Source organism: Helicoverpa zea, chromosome 4 (genome assembly GCF_022581195.2).
Source record: "Helicoverpa zea isolate HzStark_Cry1AcR chromosome 4, ilHelZeax1.1, whole genome shotgun sequence".
Taxonomy (NCBI): domain Eukaryota; kingdom Metazoa; phylum Arthropoda; class Insecta; order Lepidoptera; family Noctuidae; genus Helicoverpa; species Helicoverpa zea.
In genome coordinates, this window is record NC_061455.1 from 3,221,490 (window position 1) to 3,243,428 (window position 21,939).

The 21,939-nt window shown below is 34.3% G+C and overlaps 1 protein-coding gene across 2 annotated transcripts in view; it reads right to left on the reverse strand.

The window, feature by feature from the left end:
• Positions 1-21,939, reverse strand: part of LOC124629724 (ATP-binding cassette subfamily G member 4-like) — a 52,865-nt gene that overhangs the window by 14,879 nt on the left and 16,047 nt on the right. For both annotated transcript variants that reach the window (XM_047163243.1, XM_047163242.1), the window contains exons 2-3: positions 5,155-5,272; positions 2,328-2,517 (exon numbers count right to left, since the gene is read on the reverse strand). In XM_047163243.1, coding sequence (XP_047019199.1) covers positions 2,328-2,517; positions 5,155-5,272 — 308 coding nt within the window. The remainder of the gene's footprint in view (positions 1-2,327; positions 2,518-5,154; positions 5,273-21,939) is intronic.

Here is a 21,939-nt window from a genome sequence, read left to right on the forward strand (position 1 = left end):
TTTTCGCACATTTTTATTCTATTTACTTTGTTCGAAAAATTCATTTTTTTATTTTTGTTTATTTTTATTTTTCCTTTGTGCTAATCGACATATACAAGCTGTTGATTTGCATCCGTGCCATATTCAAGGAGGTAATTATGCTAATGATTCTCGACCCAAATCAATAAAAAAACTGGTACGTAATTTTTTTTCTTTATTTTTTTTTCGGAATTCCGTAAATGTCATCTAGCCTTATTTAAACTTGGTGCGTATGTTACTGGCGTTAAAACCGTGCTGCACCCTCACACAAACGCAAACACAAAGCACGCGCAACGATCACTCATAAATTTCATTCATAAAATTGGATTACTTCGGAAATACCACGACATTACAATGACAAAAAAAGCAGTGCATATTAGTTATTTCCCATCTACTGTAATTCCAATGGATTATTTACGTATTGTATGTCCTCCTCCTGAGCTATGGCACAAATGCAAATCAACACCTTGTATTAACCAGTATACTAACGCATTTCATTTAATGTGATTATGAACGACACACCCGATATATGACTTCCTCTTCGTGAAAATTACAGTATCTACATTATTTTAGGTGTATATAAGTTTATATATAAACAAACAAACAAGCAGGCAGACACTGCAGTTTTTTCTATCATCATCATCCTCCGAGCCTTTTCCCAACTATGTTGGGGTCGGCTTCCAGTCTAACCGGATTCAGCTCAGTGCTTTACAAGAAGCGACTGCCTATCTGACATCCTCAATCCAGTTTTTTCTATAAATGTAATAAAAATACAACGAAGAAATTCAATACTGTCAAGTTTTTAACTCGACTCAAATCAGCCACAAATACTCAAATAAATAAGTCAACCAAACCATTACTCTCGCTCCAATCAATTAAATTGATTCCGCAGATACCTTTCGCTCAACCGTACTTAACTTTTCAAAGATAATTATGAGCAAATAATCTTTATTTATGAATTGTTGAAGAAGTGTTAAAGACCTGCTTTAACTCTGTAAAGGTGCGATAACCTTTGATTAATTTCGTGCATTCAAATTTTAATTAATGGCACTTTGTCTTGTTTGTAATTTTGTCACCAGCGTGGATTTTTGGTTTGGGCTCGCGTAGATGTACGAGGGGATAAAACTGCTTCATTGGATTTAAATATTAGTTTCGCTTTCAGGGTTGCGTATAGAAACCATGATGATTTAATGGCAATAAGTCACATCCAAAATAGTTGGGTCTATATGGATTACACGAACTTTAAAAAAAATAAGAAATACAGAGGAAGAAACAAAATTGCAGAACTACTGATGAATAGATAGTACATTAATAAAATAAACTATATCAGGAAAACGAAAGTGGAATATTGGTTTTATACTTCTGCACTAACACTTTGAGTCTTGCTCAAAGCGTGAGAATCCCTACTATCCCTACTAATATTATAAATGCGAAAGTAACTCTGTCTGTCTGTCTGTTAAGCTTTCACGTCTAAACCACTGAACAGATTTTAATGAAATTTAGTACAGAGATTAAGTTGACCTTGAGAAAGAACATGGGATAGTTTATATACCGGACTTTTGAAGTTCCCTTGGAAACGCGATATAACCGACCTCGACGCAGGCTAGGCCGCGGGCGGAAGCTAGTCACTTATATACCTATCTCTACATAAGACAGATTAATTTTAACTTCATATCAGAATAATAACAGTGAGGTCGGTTTTCCCCATAACATTTCCTTATACTTTTGAGGATACAAATAGCAAAAGATATCATTATGTTAGTATGGGTAAAACAAGTTTTCGTACTTTTTTTCATGATATCATAGTACTTAATTTGTTTTATAACCAGTTCCTAGACAGGAAAGATTAACATCTTTCCAATTATATGTTGGGAACTAAGGCCTAGAATCTTTGAATTTATTATATTTTGTACCATAAATCATTCAACATTTTAAAGGAAATATATTTAATATCAAATTCATATTTTGGACCGAGACAATTTTTTTTGATTTCGATCATCGATTTGACTCGCCTTTTCAGAACACGAGCCAAGTTTTAGATCTTAGGTACCTACGTACCGTTTAATTGTAACTTTACTAAAATAATAGAGCGCAATAATATTTTTATTTTTTTGTTTGTACCCCTTTAAAGACTCTGGAACTACTGAACGATGATACGATTTGAAGAAATCATTCACTGTTAGAAAGGCAGACTATTCCCTGGTAATAAAGCCTATATTTCTTACAGGTCTGGGTACAGGAAGAAAATTCCCCAGCAACCGCGGGAAATCAGCTATTTACTATTAGAAAAAAAATATATATAAACTCACAATAAGTTCCTTCTCAGCCTTTCCCAACTCCTTCCCCAGCTTCAGGTTAGCAGCGATTCCCATCGCCTCCTGCACTGTGAGCCTCGGCTGCAGCAGATCATCCTGCATTATATACGTGCTTAACTTCTTGAACACCCTCATATCTCTGCTGTGGCCATTCACTGTTATTCGGCCGTTTACGCCATTTGAACTGTAAGAGAAAGACGTAAGGTTGCGTTTTTAATGTAATGGGGAGAAATGGAGATGGTTGATAGATTTAGGCATCAAAAGGCAGGTCAGAAATGACTGTCGGGGCTAATGTTATGTGCCGTCCGAAACACGGAGGAACTCTTCATGATATGATGGTCACCCATCCACTGACCGATTGCACAAAGCGTTGCTTATTCTTATTATGTGGTCAAGCTATCTATTATCAAACAGGCGTTCGGGTAGCTACCACGGCAAACAAATGCCTTGATGATATTGTGAAAAATAGGTTGTCATAGGTCTGTAGAACATAACGGTACTCAAACAATATGACTAGAGCGATTTGAAATAACTATACCCTATTATGTAGTATGCTAACCTTGATCTATTGACTCCGTTGATACTAACTTGGCTATTAGCTAGGTCATAGATGCCATATTTGTAGGGTATTAAAACATCACAATCTTAATAGTTTTGTATCGTGAGAATAGTTTTAAGAAACTGACTTTTATCTCCATGTATTTTTATCTCTAAAGGTACGTTTTGAATACCAACTGCCGATCGCACATGCCGCGACTGCATTAAATCGGCCACTGCACTACTGGTTGGTATGTATTTATATGTACCTAACCGTTTTGGATCGAAGCGGCAGCAGCACGTGCAGTCGCCTTTAGATATCAATTGTTTTGCATTCAGTCGCGGCATGTGCGTTCGGCAGTAGCAGTCGGCAGCTAGGTTTAAAAACCTACCTTAACGCTATCATCTTTATAATTAACATACAAATTAAATTGTGACTATTAATCATAAATAACAATTTATGGTTTATATAACCAGTTATTATGTCATAATATGAGCGTGATTTATTTTTTACATACTGTTATTAATAAAACCGCAAACACGTCATTTGTTAAGTATGCAAATGAGAATTTGTTAGCGGATTCAAAGTTCCAGTATTTTGAACAATCAGTCTCTCGTGGTTTTTATTCCTAAAAAATATACTTGACGCACTCAGATAAAAAATAAGTCAGTATTGTTTCCACTCCATAGGGCTCAAGATCATCATCATTTGCCTAGGCCATTTCCAACTATGTTGGAATCGACTTAAAGTGCAGCTGACTATAAAATTACGTTCTATATCAATATGTAGCATGGAGCGGCTGCACTTTTCTTTTCTTCAATCTAGGTATACTACCAGTAAAACTACTACAATACCTGTGACCACAGAATTCAAAATACAAACATTCGATTCAATTGGTTTAACTAAATTATGATATCTATTTGTGGGATTTATTGTAGACAGAAAACAATAAAAAACTTATTAAAAAAGTATTGACCTTGTTTTTATTCTAAGAACTGTATTATCTAAAATTCCTTTATAATTAATTCATTCAGTAATGATGTTGTCGCTTAAAAACTAATTAAAATGTTTTGCAGGGCTTATCTATTAGAACTATGTATTATTATTTTTATTTAAAACTCAGATCAAAGGATCGTAGATTTAAAAGAAGAGAATTTCTATTATTACTACAGATATCTTCTATTCATCAATTAAAATGGTGGAAAATGAAAGGTTGTTCAAACGAGTTAAAAAGTTAGAAATAAAACAATAGATGGCTATGACGTTTTCCTGAATATTTTAATACCTAGATTGCAAAGGATTCTCTTTTGAGAGGAGGCCTGTATCTGTACTATAGGAGCCCTGTACCCAGCAGTGGGAAAATAAAATGATGATGGATTGTAAAGAATTATAGTAACACGCAAGGGTGTACAGTAAGAAGTAAGAGGGTAGGTAGGTAAGTACCTAACACAACTATGAGATAGCTTGTCATTTTTGTTGTGTAAAGAAACTTAATTCTTGTGAAGTCATGGACCATAAATTCATGCTTAACATGACAAAGGATTAAGCCTCTAATTATCACATAATGACATCACAAACTCATTAAGGTCTATGAGACCTCGTGGAGAATGAACATCATACGGTTAAAAAATAACCTTGAAAACACTTTTTAGAGGCAATAAATATTTTTTATGACATTTAACTTCATATTTATTCTAATAAGGCTCATAATTATAATTTAGTAGAAATAGCGACAAATGATGAACCTTTGGACAGTATTGAATATAAGCAAAACTATTATACATATAGGATTAGCAAAGAGTAGGATACGGTGCTGACGTGAGTAGCACCGTATGGTCAAAAAGCCTAGGAAACTATTTCCCCCATCCGGGTAAAAACTAAGTTATACCCTTTCTCAGGCTCTAGACTATGTGCGTGAGAAGTTAAATGAATTGAGTAATTATTATATGCTATCATCGACAATGATGATTATTTTAATCTGTTATTACCTTAAACACCCACTTTGATTTAATTATAATGTGAAGTAGAATATATAAACAAGATAATAGTACTACAAAGATTATTATGTATTATTCCCGCTCACGGTTTCACTCGCTTCGTAGAAACTACTTCACACTCCTGGATAAAAAGCAGCCTATAGCCCTTCTCATTAAATGGGGGATCTAAGACTGCGAGATTTTTTCTGTCTCGTCGTATCATATCGTCTAGTCGTTCTTGATATTAGCGCGTTGATACAAACAGTCTTTGACTTTATAATATGAGTAGGTTAAAATCAATTCTTACTTATATCCAGCCAGTATATTCAGTAATGTGGATTTGCCAGCGCCAGAAGGTCCAAGAATGCATGTCAGCTCTCCTGAACGAAACTCTCCAGAAATATTATTGAGGATCTTGCGTTCACCTGAAACAAATAAAATACTAGTGAGCCAATAAAGTTACCAATAAGTATTGTCGTCTTTTCAGCCGAAAAACTTCCACTGCTGGACAAAGGACGTTCAAAAGTTTCGACTTCAGCAATGTGACTAATAAAGGTTCCAAAATTTATCAATATGCAAATTCACTTGAAGTCGTAATAAAATCAACCATATCGACAGTCATATCTGATTTTCTATTTTTTATTATAACTCATCATCATCCCTTTTATCGCTCCACTCCTGGGCCTCCTCTCATACAGAGATGGATTTATACGAGTATCTAAACAGGGGTAATTAATTACATATCAGATCTTATCAGATCTTATTGCAAATATACCACGAAATGGATAAAGATGTTCAGTGAAAAATACTAAAACGTGAACAATAAATAATACTTAATTAGAAAATGACAGAACAATGGTGATACGTAATTGCTATATATCATCCACAATCAGTATAATTATGATGGGCATTATAACGAAATTTTTCAGAGGAAGAAAAAAATACGGGTAAGTACCTACTAAGTATATAAAAGCTTTTTGGAAATTGACCAATTTTTTGGGTATTTTGCTTTTCGAGTTGCTATGGTATACAATATTTAGCGGATTCTCTTTTCGAATAATGTGACTGAAATGTTAACGCAAATAACTTTTTTTAAATATATGGGTAGTTTGCGTATCTATCGTTCAGTATCTATGTATAAATCATCTCACACGATAATTAATTATTGTGTTAATTTAATGATCTTAGTCATGGCCTTTGCATAATATTATGCATACATTGTTAATTTACAGTTGCCAAAATTTATGAATTCCTGAACTTCAATGTCATATTGTGCAAGATTTTCGTTCTAGGGTATGGCAGTGCATTGATTATAATTTAATTTTAAAGTATTCAAATTACGAAAGATATTTTATGACCTGCTTTTAGAACTAATTTCAATTTTGTACTTTTGTTTCATGAATCCTTGAACCAAGGGGTGTTGGGCCCGGGAAACTGGTTCGTAAAGGTCAGATAGGTAGTCTATAGCCTAGCTTTTACCCAAATATGTTGGGAAAAGCTAGGCAGATGATGACTTTGGTTTCTTGAATTATGAGCAGCAAACCGTAAGCTCACTATAGATGTAAACTTAGGCCTAAATTTAGCTTCAATACGCTAATTAGCTTTGAGCAAGTTCAGTGATCGCGTGCCTTTTTGTATGAGAGCAAATGTTCGGGCTATTTGTTGCCAAACGCGATTACTCTGCAGGGGGTCGCGAGTTCGATTCCCGGGTCAGACAAAATCGCTTTGAGGGTTAAATTACGTGTCACGTGTGTTAAATGCGTCATTCTAGATTCTAGACTATTGCTCTACGATAATAATATAGCAACGATGCTTTAACTAAATTATACGCCTAGCAGCTGTTAATAAGCATACGCAAGTCCAAGTTATATAAGACGTAACTGCATTTACTGAGAATTATTTCTTCTGCACATAATTTATGTTATTTACTGAAAACTAGGTACTTATAGTTATTTTTTTAATAAATTATTTGTCAGTAAGGTGTACCCTACTATACAAATCGTGACTAAATTTTCCTACTCAAGATAAGCTGGTGGCCTCTCAACATAATGAATTTTGTAACCAATTTAGGTCGCGGTTCTAACTTCTAAGTCTTATCTTGAACAAGGTCGTAGAAATAATTTCGTGAAGTAAGTATTTTTTCTTAAGATTTGGATATGAAAAATTAAAATTGAGAAGTTCCTCCTTTTTGGGGAGTCAGTACGTAATGTTTTTTTGTACATGCCAAATGGCGTCGAAATTATATTACTGGTACATGGTTGAGCATATATTTTATATCCTTTTGAGAAATTAAGCAAAACTCTGTCGAAATCTAAAAGAATGTTGGATCAGATTACGAAATGGGGTAGCAGGTCGGATATTGCAAAGATAATAAAAACACACGGTATAGTAAAGTGTTTATAAATGCATTAATATGAGTTAATGCATTTAGTGGATAAAGCACCAACCACTCAAGTATCAACTTGGATTTCATTCCAGGTTAGAGTGCTACTTTTCTCACTTTGCATGTACTTTCTGAGCATATCTTGTATACCAGCGACTGATTTAATGCGAAGGAAAACATATCGAGGAGACCTGGACTATAAAATCTAAAATCACCCATGCGCAATGAGCAAGCGTGGTGTCGGTGGTGGTGGATTAACGCTCAATCCTTCTCTGTGAGAGAGAAGGCTTGAGCGTTAATCTACCTGCTGAATTTAGCTGAAAAGCTTGTCTATATTATCATAATATTTTATGACAAAATCTAATTGATTATTTTTTGACGTGCTCGTTCAAAATCATCATCATTATGTTTTCACGGTGGAAATGCAAGCCTCGCCTCACAAGGGCTATGTTGTAAACGCATTCCGGTAAGGCAGTACATTTCACCATGGTTTCTAATTAAACTACCTAGAATTAGCGGTGTATAATATTAAATCCTGCGTTGAGTGATAAGTGGTTAATTAAAGGTCCGGTTTTGAGTAATTTTTTGAGGATTTTTTTTTTTCAAATTTATTATAGGACTATGCTAGTATGAACTGTGTTACAAGAGTGTATAGTACCAAAAAACAAGAGTGTAAAACGCATGCATCTAATTCGGGTCAGTAATTTAGTAGGTTTAGTTTACAGCGAAACCTTTGCAGTAACTCATCACCATGGTTAAGCTATATTACTGCTCAGATTCATCGAAATAAATACTGCAGTTTTTGCTTGTAACAAACATCTGCGTATCCATATTTGGGTATTATTTATTTAGTGTGAGATAAACAAAAAATATTTCGTCGCAACACCGGACCGTTAGATTTGACTAATTACTTTTTTTATTAACAGTTTAGTAAGCTTTATAAAAGAGAGTTCATACAAAGTCATTGACTCTTAAAACGTGTTTTCTAGCTATTTTGTTGCTATGTACGTTTTTTGTTTATCTTAAACCTAGAACCTGTTACTTGTGAGTCTTTTGCTCTGTTGAAAGGGATATACCGGCTGATGGCAAAACGGTGGCAAAAATTTTAACTGAATTGATCGTACATGATAGTAAATATTATACCCTCGTACATCATCTTCTCCAAAATGAATGTGTGATAAATAATAATATTTAATTTATATACTTTTCCTGAATCACTACTATGATAACATTGTTATAATTTTGGATAAACCAGCCCACGCTAGTTAACAAACAAGTGTAATGAACCACAGATATGGAGTGTTGTCTTAATTTTTATATTTTCAAAATTATTAGTTTAAAATTGAATTACATCTTTAAATAAATAGATACGAACTATAACATTATGTCTTCATTTATTGTGACGTTTACCTACTATATGAATGGCGTGTTGTAATAAAATACTGAAACGGTATTTATGAGTTAATTAAACTAGCAGTAACTGATGTCCTCAATCTGGATTTTGCAATAGGACGAATATAAAGTTAGAGAATATTATTCTTACAGAACTCGTATCTTAGTACTGTAAGATAATACAGTTTGTAAGATATTTTATTTCACATTTACTTGCCTTGTGGCTTATAACTTTTCGAATAAAGTGTTAAGTTTATGAAAATTCTAAACTTGGTGAATAATTATAGCTTCGAGTGTAATTTTACAATTATTGGTATCTTAATAATAGTTATAAGTGCATTATAAACTAGTGTGTAATCGAAGCTTATCTGAGCAGGCTCTTCTAATTACTAATTCTTGTTAATGATAGTTTATAGCACTATTAGATATCTGATTTTGAAACCTGTGAATATCGAAACTTCAATATTACAAGTACATTATAAAATATTGTATTGTGTGGAACTTAAATATATTTCGTAGCCGACTTTTGATTCGTATAATTGCATTTGATTCGTCACAATATTAAAGCTACATGAAATACAGCCTCTCTGTATCAATCCGTAAGCCAAATACAGATTGGAACATTGCAAGCCGAAAAAATTAAAACCACAAAATCGATTAAACAAATATAGTGGGTATTACCAATGTCCATGAAGAATATACCTACTTAAAAGTAACTTATATGTTATTTTATCGCGCCAAACAGTCTACACGGCCCAACCTGCAGGCGGAAACTACACTGTTGATCATAAACAAAGTTGTTGATTAAATTATTCTATAAAACTGCCTAATTAACATTGATTTGTTACTTTAGTTATTTGTTTGACAAATGACAAAAACTAACGGAATAAAAACTATGAATGCCCATTTGTCACAGTGGAAAATTACTAGCTTCTGACTACCGTCCACGACAGCCAAAGATATTCAATGACAGCCGGGACCTACAGTTTATCGTGCCTTCCGAAACACGGTCATTGGTATCCAAAGTGGTCTACATACAAACTTAGAAAAGTTGCATTGGTACAATCCACAATCATATTTGTAAGGTTGGTTGGGAACCAAGAAATGGAAAATAACTTGATATTTCACATAAAAGATCATTGTTTTTAACAAGGAAGTCCTATTACGGTGAAATTGGTTGAAATTAACCTTTAAAATACTCTTTGGCTATCTCCTGTAATTTACAAGTTATCAACTACAAAACTCTTAATTCCTTTGTTCGACAGAATCAGGAAAACGATTATGTTCTGATACGAGGAATTTAAAGAGGCAAGTACTTTTCCCTATCATTATCATCATAAATCTTATGATTGGAAAGAAAAGTTTACACTGAATATTTTTTTTACATTGCAATTTATTTTTCTCCGAAAGCCTAACATCAAACTGATCCTACAAGCGTTACCATTTTCTTTTGTAGGTTGGGAACCCTAAAAGTAACATAGTAGAGCTACCAGACATTCGAATTTTAAAATCTCTTATTTCTCATCACGTCACTGGAAAACTTTTCATTTTTAAAACTAGACAGCCAACGCTAATCTTTAAATATCCAAATATAGAATGTACAAACGTGTACCTATTTGTACCAATACTGGTCGAAGCTAACAAAATGAACCTTCCAATGACACGGTGCTTACGAAAGATTGAATATCCCTATACTATCCTTTGGTCAAGCTGTGAGTAAAATCCATGGAGTACAAAACGACTAAGCAGAGGTGCCAGAACGGGAAATCTCTTAAGAATGTAGCGCGCCAAACGACGGGGGCCGAGGAACCTTACTCTCTGTGCCCTTATACTCCTTCTTTATATATTATTGTTTTATTTTTAACATATATTATTTAAATTGCCGGCGGACGTTAACACGTCAGCTTTCGGCTTTTGCTGAAAACCAGCGCTGAGACTCTGTCCAACAGAGTGACAGCAACATGCTGAGCAAGGGCCTTTTCGCGTGGATGTGACGCATATTTCCCCCACTATTGTGTATTGTCTTCTGTAGTTCTATGTTATTATTAATTCGTTTTTGTTTGTATTATTGTTTGTATTTGTCTATGCGTTATGTCCATGTGAATAAATGTATTTTCTTTCTTTCTTTGGATAGATAAAAATCGTAGACAGATGTCTCAAAGCACTCGAACGGCTCGTTAGTTTACTCGTAACTGATCGTTTTGATCATACCCACCGTACTAATTTGACCTACAAGAAGGCGCCTGACCTACCTTCCTTATGGCATCTCAGCTATATTTCCTACCTCAATGAGGCCTATACTATCCTCTGGTCAAGTTGTGGGTGAAAACGGACTTCTTATTGATTGCCTTACATCTGGACCCTTTTTAATAATGAATAGACTGGACCGTGTACAGTCCACAAAAGATATATGTGTTCGGACTCGCAACTTTATTTAAAGAGTGCTTAAATTTTTAGGTTCAGGTTTTACTTGAATATTAGAAGTTCTGCAATTTTGATTCGACGAAACTTGCTTTGACAAGGTGAGTTTTTATGTGTCATATGGCCATGTATAAAAATGGTAATTCACAAGGTATACATATAATATTAAACCGATTGTTTATCTCTCCTTTGCAGCATATTTTATCTAAAAGATCTGGATGTAAATTCAAAATTGCCAAATGCCAAGCAGAACCAAATATTTTTCACTTAGTGAAAGACCATAATTTATTTTGTAAACGGTACATTTTTTAAAACTAGGTTCCCTGATCCTCTATTCGTAAAAAGAGTGGGAAGAAATAATTCATGAATTATTAAAATTGGAGATTTTTCTCTGGATTTCTGAATCTTAGAAAGGGTTTCAGGAAAAAAGATTCTTGGATTTATACCTATAGTTCGGCCATTCAGAGAATGCGTTCCTGACACGTCGCGATTGAACTGACGACGTAACTTTGCAATGGCGTTGCAGTTACGATAAAAATATTTTTGCTGGTTGTTTACCGTTTTAACAATTGAGGAGCATTAAAACAACATTATTATATCAATAATCAATGAATGTAGTTACGTCGTCAGTTCAATCGCGACGTGTCAGGAACGCATTCTCTGAATGGCCGAACTATAATTTATAACTCTGAATAAGTAATATAAAAAAAAACACAAGTAACCTAGGTTTAAGGTATATATCTATTTAATTTTCTTACATTAACTATCAAAAACGATCAATCTAAAATTGTTTTTTTTTTTTTTGTCATAGTAGAAAGTTCTATAAACACAAATTATCCAGGACCAGTTCAAAAATCCAGGTAATATAAGTCGATTCGCACGCAAAACCCAATGAGAGTTGAAAAAAAAAAGGAAACGTTCATACAATTACGTTACAAATTACAAAATAAAGAAAGTATTGACATATTCATTACTTTATCAAAAACAATAAAACACGCAGAAAGTGAAATCAATTACGGCATACACTTACAACCGGTAATAAAAATAAAAGCATTAAAAAAAGGAAGTGAATAAAAAAAATCTTCGCACTTATAAACTGCGAGTACGCAAACAAAAGAAATTATGCAGTTCGCCTTGAGTCAGTCGTTGACATGGAGAGCAAAATGAATATCAGAGTTGCCGTGACGGAAAATCGCCAAAGAAAGTAGTGCACCAAAATGCGGGGGACGAGGAACGTTACTGTTTTCGACCTTAAACGCCTTCTTTCGACCCGACAATTTTAGTAATACCAAAAATCGTTGTCTGATGTCTCAAAGAACCCGAATTGCTCGTTAATTCACTCGTTCGTTTTGGTCATGCCCACCATACGAATTTGACCTAGGAGAAGGCGCCTGACCTGCCTGCATTATGGTATCTCTGTTCTTGCCTTACTCTGTGGTCAACGTAGAAAGCCGTGTTGCGACTCTGCAGCGAAAGTGAAGCTGCATCTACCGCGTAACTCGAGTGAATGCATTTTGTGTGCGTTGTGATATAAACTATTTCATAATACTTGTTTACTTACTGTGTTTTTGCGAATGAGTCAGGTTTTTACGACAAAAAGTGTAAGTGGTCCATATTTATGCGTGGAACTGTACATTGCGTAATAAGTATGAAAGATTATTTTTTGTACTTTAGTGTACTGTAACAGGGGTTTGACTGACTTCACAAAAAGGAGGGGGATTGAAGATAATAATAAAAAGGACAAACGATAATTACCACACACCTTATAAATATATTTTTAAATGACATAAAACACGTGGTGTGTAGAGGGATTAAAAACAGAAAAAAATACCGCATTTTTTTGCTATCGATTACCAACAATTAACAGGAAATAAATAAACAACAACATTGTAAATCATCAATTATTACCATTTGTTCTTCATTTTGTAATGACAAATGCAATCAACAGGATTATTGAAGGAATTCCTATTTTTTCTTTTATGCATATTTCAATGATCTATGTGCAATTTATCATTGTTTGCATGTCATCATTGTGGATTATTTTATAAAAATTCTAACGTAAAAAATCGTTGCGTAGAATGGAATTAAAATTCAAACAATTATGGAGAGTTGAAATACGTCCTGAGAATGTCATTAGTAAGTAAAAACTGGGTATGAGATCTAAACTTACCCGTACACTGAAAACTTTTAGTCGGCCAACAGTTTGATCGAGTTTATGTATGGGACTGCGTACAAAACAACCACCGGTCATCAGGTCAACTGTTGGCCGACTGTTTAGTAGCAGTTTTAGCAAAGTGTGGGTAGGTTCAATGCAGTGAGATTTCTAATCTTAGCTTAGACTTCATAGATCATGGATTCTTGGAATGTGAAAGTGTAAGTACTAGAAAGTAGAAAACTTTGCGGCTGGTAGTCATGAAACCGCTGACGTTATTTAGTGGGCACCTACGTATAATAATATAATGTAGTTAAATGCCAGTCCAAAATATTTACCATTCTAATTAAAACATGATTATTGTAGTGGGAAAATGTTCTACTACATAGTAAATATTAGGTAGATGTGTTCGTTGTACTCTAGGCTAGAATAAAGCTGTTTCCTGTGATAAAGATTGCTATCAAGTTATTCCATTGTTTAAAGTTTTTTGCTTAGCTTTATTGATAAGAACGAACTTGTTGTGTACTGCGTATTCGTACGCTAGCTTCCTCCAGCGGTTTTACTCTTGTCCTGCGGAAACTACGTTGCGCATCCGGATAAACACAGTCTATAGCCTTGCTCGATAAATGGACTAGCTAGCATTGAAATATTTTTTGAATCGGAAAAGTAGTGCCTGAGAAAAGGCTTCTTCAGCTTTATAATATCGGTAATTATCAGGAGATCAACTCTGAAGTTATTTAATGTTTTTTCATTCATAAAACCTTTAAAAACCACTGTGCAACGATGAGCTAACTCTTTCTGAATAGCATCGCGTTACTAAAATGTGAATTTAAAACACTGCTAATTTAATTAGTATAAATAGCTATATTTGTAGAATTTGCCTGTATTTTACACCATAAAGTTCCCACGAGCATGGAAAACTTCCGTTTTTTATACCTACCACTTACGTATAGCTACAAAAAATCTACACATACACAACTTACTTATCTATTACGTAGGTAATTAATAGCAGGTATATCATTACATTTTATTACACTGTCAATTAATTTACATAACATGGAAACTTATTTACAAAAAAACTTCCTTAAAAAAATTGTCTAAAAAATTTATGCATTTTGAAGTCCCGTTTTCACTACACCGATAACGTCAACCGATAAATCGACAGATTTATGTAGGTCATCTAAAATGCGGTGGTTCACTTCCCAAACAACCGGCTAGGGTGCACTTCTACACAAGGCCGAGACGATTGGTGGTAGATCTAGTGGAGAAAACGCCCCTATGGTGGTACTTCCTCTGAATACGGTCGACAAGACGTAAAAGGGTGTTTGGGAAAAGGATCTGATGTACGAGGTCGACTGGGTTTATGTACTATATCTGTAAAAACTTTTATGTAAAGAAGAAAATATTAGTGAACTTGTTTTTTTTTTATATAATTATGTAACTCAATTTGATCAGCAATTTGAGCAGGCAAATTATTTAATTTAAACTTATCATTAGTTAAGAACCTAATCAGAAACATTATAATAATATCTAGAGGTAGCTGCTACGTGTTTTCTATCACGAAGTGTTTCCCCCATGTTATCTCCACAATATTTTTAAAATTTAATTTTAGAGCAAAACCCATAGAAAGTTATGGAGATGTAACATTTCCGACAAACATTTGAGTTGCAAACTATTTGAAGGATATCAAATTTCCATAACCCCAAAATTCATTAAAGTAGCGGCCTATTCAAATTTTAATAAATTAAATGTTAAGCTTTTCTGGCCTACATTTATTTTAGGAAATTCCATTTTATGGCTTGGTTAAAATTCGCGAGAAAACGATTTTCCTAAGCATAAGCAACTTGGTAGGTAAGAACAATCGTTTCTTTGCTATATTAAGTTTGCTGTACACTGAAAGCTATAAAATGTAATTGAAATTATTTTTGTTCTTTTCTCATACCTGTTACTGTGTATAATAAAAAAAAAATTAAGTTGCATTGTGTAAGTATTAGGATTTATCTAATCAACTTTCTAGAAACAACGTTTTTCAAAATATAATAAATCTAAGCTTATTTATGTTCGCGTGTTTAAATGGATTGCCGAGTGAGCGAAAAACTTTTGAAACACGAATGTGATTTAAAAAGAATTGAATTGTTTTTTTTTCACAAAATACGTTTAACACGCTCCTGTCGGAACTGTGGTCCAGCAAAAAAAGAAATGGTATGTGTGAGATACATTGGAGATAAAAAAAAAACGGTTGTCTGTAAAGTCGGTTTACTGACGATAGTCGAACGTGACAACGTCATAAGAAATTGATCGTCAGATGTCGAACGTTGCCGAACGCGGAGGCCGATCGTGCCTCTTTGTTGCTCGTTGCGTGCTCTCGCTTGCACTTCAAGCTTTAAACGGAACGCCTCAGAGCGAGGTAACGCCGCATGAGTCATGTTTTTTCGTGCGTGCAGCCGGCTCCATCGATTTTTAAGACGTTGTCACGTCAAAAACGTATGTATCTATCGTATTTTTGATGATCAAAAAATAACACCTGACGAGCATGATTATAATTTTTTAAATAATAAAACGACACTTTAAATAAAAAAAATTGACACAAAATTTTTTAACAATAATTCTGATATTTTAACAATAATTAAGTACGATTACGTAACTATAGTGCAGCAGCAACCGGCAATTTTAGACAAAAAATAAACTTAAAAACGTACCACGTAAAACCGCTTTAAAAATCTCCATCGTATCTTTAGATGTGCACAATCGTTTTTCAGAAGAGAGCATATTATTTTCGGCAATAGTCGTCGAGATTTACCAAGATATACGGCCTACATTACCGGTCTTGTCTTTCTATAAGACGTATAGCAGGCTTCCTGATACCTTTTGAACATTTTGCAGAGGCCTCGAATGGGAACTGTCTTTTGTTTTCCTTATCCTTTGAAAAAAGCCTGGAATTTTAGTCAGTCAGAGTTTGTATCAATCGAAGTATTTTTATAGATGGACTTGGATTAAAATTGATTTGCATTATCAGTTTAATAGTTTAAAAGTTGAGCTTAAGAATAAAGTATAATATTAAAAGAAAAATAATTCAATGTCATGGTTTTTGGTATATTATATGTAATTGGTATGCTGTACCTCTAAATTTTTTGTTATAAGTAAGTGCGTCTTAAAATAATTTTGAACAACAACAAAAGTAAGGCACTAGAACACGTTTTTTCTCTAAACAGAGATACACAATAGAGTTTTTGTCTGAAATTCAAGGTCGTGACCTCAAAGAGGATCCTGCGCCATTTTGTCAAATCCGCAACGATCAGAATAAAAAACAAACCCGAATCAATCAACGAGTCCAAGATACGTATTTTATTGGTCTTTATTAGATCTTTACTTTCTTTCTGCGTTATTACATTCTTGACTGTGCCATTGTAACTTTACGATGTCGCAGATACAAAATGGCCTTGGATATAATATTATATAGGGGACACTTTCTTTGGGTATCTTTGGGAAGAATTTGAGTTAATTAGTATTTTTTTTTATAAATAATTATTTGTGCTGATAGTTAACGTATCAAAAAACCGTAGTATTAAAGTACTTTCAGATTAAATAATGATTAATGTAAAATGTGAGTTTCGAATAAGAATGATAACGAACGTTTATCCCGGAGCAAGCTCTTTTTATGCAAGGCAGAAAGGCGTATTGGACCTTTCAGATTTTAGGTATTGTTTTCCCTAAGTCAGCAGTACCTATTCTAGACATACTTGGAAAATACATTATCTACCATGAAAAGCTAAAATACTCGTACACAAGGTACATACTTGATAGGCAGAAACTACTAGGCTACAACGACTCATGAATCAAGCAACCATTATTTTTCAATGCACATTGTACATCGACTAATACTGCCCACTGTTATCCTAAATTCAAACAAACCGAACAAATCACTTACTCACACTTTATTCACTACTTAAATCAATCTCCTCAATAGATTTGTTTCACGTCAAGACAGTCTATGTAAAAAATATTGGCAGGCCAGGCGATATTACGAATAGACTGAAGGAAACGGGTGTTTCACGGTATGAGCAGAACAAATTACACCAATTTCCATTTTGTTACATTTCTTGCGTCTTCGTTTCGCCATTTGTGGCGATTGATGACGTGTTACTTATTTGGGTGTACCATGTCTATTTATCACTTTGAATGGACGAATATATTTGGCGTGTGCTTAAGGAAGCTCATGAGTTTTGGTGGAATTCGGCATTGAAAGACGGTTAGTTTTATAATTGTTCGGGTTGGATATGAGAACTGCAATTCTTGAGAATCGAGACTCGACTCGATTCGATTCGATCGAGAGAATTTGAGAGCCGGTAATGATAGCGCTTGCTCATTCATTTTGTATAGATTTTATATTTAATCGAAACTATTTAATGAATACTTAATGAAGGTATATTTCATTTTTCTACCAGACAAAATACATAAAAATAAAACATGATACCGTAGTTCAGTTTGACCTTTATTAAATAAATATTTATGCACGTGAATGTTCTATTTAACGCTGTGATAATGACAGTTTTTTATTTATTTTTAGTAGCTATTTGACCTTTTCATTAAAAACACTCATTCTGCATTGTGATCTATTCGATTTAAAAAAGTGTGTATTCATTTGAATTTAAGATTTGTTTATCATTTTATTTGGCACGAATTTCGAATAGACTTAATTATTTTATCAATGTATCATTGTGGCAAAAAGAGTCTAGAACATGCAACTTATAAATACCTAAGTTATTTAAATTAATTTATTTTTCACATTTTATGTCGGACACTACGCAGTTAATCTATATTCTAATTTTAAATACGACCGTCAAAAATAAATACCACATTCGATTGATTGGTTAAAGTATATATCAGTCGCATTCTACACATCCATCCATCTTATTGATCCCTACTAAGATCACCAGTACCAAAGTTTCTCCGACGTTTTCCGAAACTAATTAAAACGGTGCCCTTAAAATTCTCTACGTTGAATCAAGAAATTCGCAATTTGAAAACCTCAACTTGTTAAGAATCGGGTAGAATTAATTTAGGATCCGTTTTGTTCTAAATTAGCTTGTCGAACATTTGAGATGAATCCGTCGACAATTGTAGATTTTAAGATTTCAATTTCACTTAACATTTAAAAATATTTTGATAACATGTTTTTTTTATTTCTTTAGTAGATTCTCATGAATATAATGTATCGAATTAATCATTTATTGGACAAGTAAAAACGTATGGGTTCAAACTGGTTAATACTAGTTTTTTAACTAGTCATTAAAACGATTAAAAATAGATTAAAGAGCGTAGAATTCAAAATCAGATTTATAATTATGTGGAGTCATAAACAAAATCCTTAAAGCGTAAAATCACAGATAAATGACGCAAGATAAACATGTCGAAACTATAAGGGCTCCTAGTTGACTATGGAACTCTAAAAAATCACTAAAAGCATGCCTAGTATCCAAAAGCTTTATTTTAAAATTAACCCTTGAGTACCAAAGGATAACTTTCAAGGTCTGAAAGACCGACCCTTTTTTCAATCATTTTTATCAAGGGAAGTTAGAAACCCACAAAGTAGATTAGGCTTTTCCTAATCTAGACTTAAAGTAAGCAATAATGATAAACCCAAAACTCCAAGCTAAGCCTGACCTTAATCCTTATCATGACTACCTTTCCTCGAAAATATTTATTTACCCAAAACTTCTTTGACAGCCTAATTGGCGTGAAATAATAACTAGAGCCTTATTAGACTCTATTGTTATTTTATTATTATCACTACATAGTATAAAACAAAGTCGCTTTTCTGACCCCTTGTCAATTTGTACGCTTAAAACTTCAAAACTACGCAATTGATTTTCATGTGGATTTTTTATAGATAGAGTGATTAAAATATAACACACAAATACATTAAATAGTGGGAAAATAGGTACTGTCAACCCGTGCGAAGCCGGAGTGGGTCGCTAGTTAATAATAATTAGGACCTTTTAGATGTATTTTTTTATAAGATAATACCAATAACTAAACAATGACAGAAGTGATTTTGCTGTTCCATTGGTCAAATTGGCGATTTTACAGTTGAAAATGTACAATTTTAATGGCGTCCACGGCCGATTTCGGCCACGGCGGCTGTTCTCGTTTAAGGAGATCAGCCAGCTGCGCTGGACATATTATAGTGCACGAGCATTTGCGCAGACACAGGTGTACTCCCTATTCCTTCACTCTCACAACCCGATGGGACGGCAATCCGACACGACCGGAGAGAGATCAGGTGCAGGACCGACATTTACGTACTCTCCGATGCACGGGTGAATCAATCACCAACTTCCAGACTACGGGCTGCTTTGTGAAAGCTTAAGAAAACCCACAAAGCGATTTCGGCCCGACCCGGGAATCGAACCCGAGACCTCGAGCACAGCAGCCGCGCTTGCGACCACTAGACCAACGAGGCACACAATGTTACAAATATTGCAAACAGTAAATAGACTTCAAAAGAAACTCTATTTTTGGATGACGTAAAAAATATATTTTCGAAGGTCATTTGGACCAACACATGGTCATCGGTCAGGGTAAGGTTATGACCATATAACAATTTTGGAAGAACTGGTTTATCTAGTTTTAGTCCATTGATTTTGGATTTTTATGAGTCTCATTGGACTAGAATAGATTTCCATAAATTAGTAGCTCTATTTACGGCACGTGTGGATACCTGTTTCAAAACCGTCATTTGAAAAGTGCAAAAAGTGAATCATCATTTTATGGTTCTATTTTATGCATTCACTCAAGTTTTTGTAGTATTTACCTATATCAAGTCTTTCTTCAGCTTTCTCATCTTCTACATGGTTAAAGTCCAGTCTCAAATTTTAATGACTAAATATTACCCATCATCCTCCGAGCCAACAACCCAATCATGTTGGGGTCGGCTTCCAGTCTAACCGGATTCAGCTGAGTACCAGTGCTTGATATTTACTAAATATTACCCATATCAGTAAATAAATGATAATGATTTTTATAATATTTCTTAGCTATCATCTGCCAAGCCCTATATGTATTACAGTTACGCAGTACTGGTATTTTACATGGAGCAACTGCTTATCGGACTTCCTCAATCCAGTGAACTAGGTATTCCGATACCCCATGGCACTGTTTGACTTTGTAACATTTCAGCTTACCAGCGTGACATGGAGGAACAAATATTATTTTGCAAATGTAAAGGCTCACTGGACATTTATCGATGAAGTGAGCATGACTAAGAAATCAATAGATTTTTTGTTACCCAACTGGCAAATAGAATATCTTGTACAGTTAGATTGTACCGTTATGGAGACAGCTAGGTTACTTAAGGATTGTTATATACTAGATTTGCTTTGATTTTCATCACACACTACTTACCTACCGTTATCAACAAAGATATTTAAAATGTATTTCTGTGTGGACTCAGAAGGGAGTGGAACAAAGGAACATTGATAAAATAATGATACCATACTAGACTCTAATTTAATAAAGCAAAAGTGTTTGTTTGTTTGCTTGTTTGAACCTGCTAATCTCAAGAACTACTGGTCCAGTTTGAAAAATCTTTCAGTGTAAGATAGTCTATTTACCGAGGATATAGGCTTTTTTTACCCGGGTTCATGCAAGTGTTCTCACGGGAAGCGGGTGAAACCGCCGGCAGAAAATAGTATTTATAAAATTAAAATATCAAACTATTATTTAACTGCTGTAAAATTTATTCAAAATAAATTAAACATTGTTCACATAGTTCTTCATTTAAAATATATTCACTCAATAAAATAATCTCAGATCTTAACACGTGAGAGTCACATGTGTAGAAAAAAAGTTACCTATTAGTTCTATTTTACGTATTCTTGTGCAATAAGCAGATTAATGAAAAAAAAAGCGTCCTAACAAAATGTTCAGATTCTGGCTTATTCACGATCAAAATGAAACTTTACAAATAATTTACGAGACTATTTTAGTTTCTGTTGCATTTTGATTAGCTTCTTGTGTGTCGCTAATTATAGAACAATAGAAAATCAATCGTGTCTCGCGTAAAATGGGGCCTCCGACACAACGGGTCAAACAAGCATCTAGAGACCCTAGTGGCCTGATGATGTTTGCGGGACAATTTAAACGATCAATGAATAAAATACATAAGAACACATTTTTGAACATACACATAGATATATACCTGTAGTGTGTATAAAAAAGTCGTGGTGGCCTAGTGGGTAAAGGACCAACCTCTCAAGTATGAGGGCGCGGGTTCGATCCCAGGTCAGGCAAGTACCAATGCAACTGTTCTAAGTTTGTATGTCCTTTCTAAGTATATCTTAGACACCACTGACTGTGTTTCGGATGGCACGTTAAACTGTAGGTCCCGGCTGTCATTGAACATCCTTGGCAGTCGTTACGGGTAGTCAGAAGCCAGTAAGTCTGACAACAGTCTAACCAAGGGGTATCGGGTTGCCCGGGTAACTGGGTTGAGGAGGTCAGATAGGCAGTCGCTTCTCGTAAAGCACTGGTACTCAGCTGAATCCGGTTAGACTGGAAGCCGACCTCAACATGATTGGGAAAAAGGCTCGGAGGACGACACATAGATATATACCTACATTCATCTATTTTTTAATCCGGAAGCATATAATACCTACGTCATACAGGTAATGTAATAGAACTATATTAAATACTCCATACGCAAAGCGTTAAAGGCTAAGCTATCATAAAGGAAAAACCAAAGT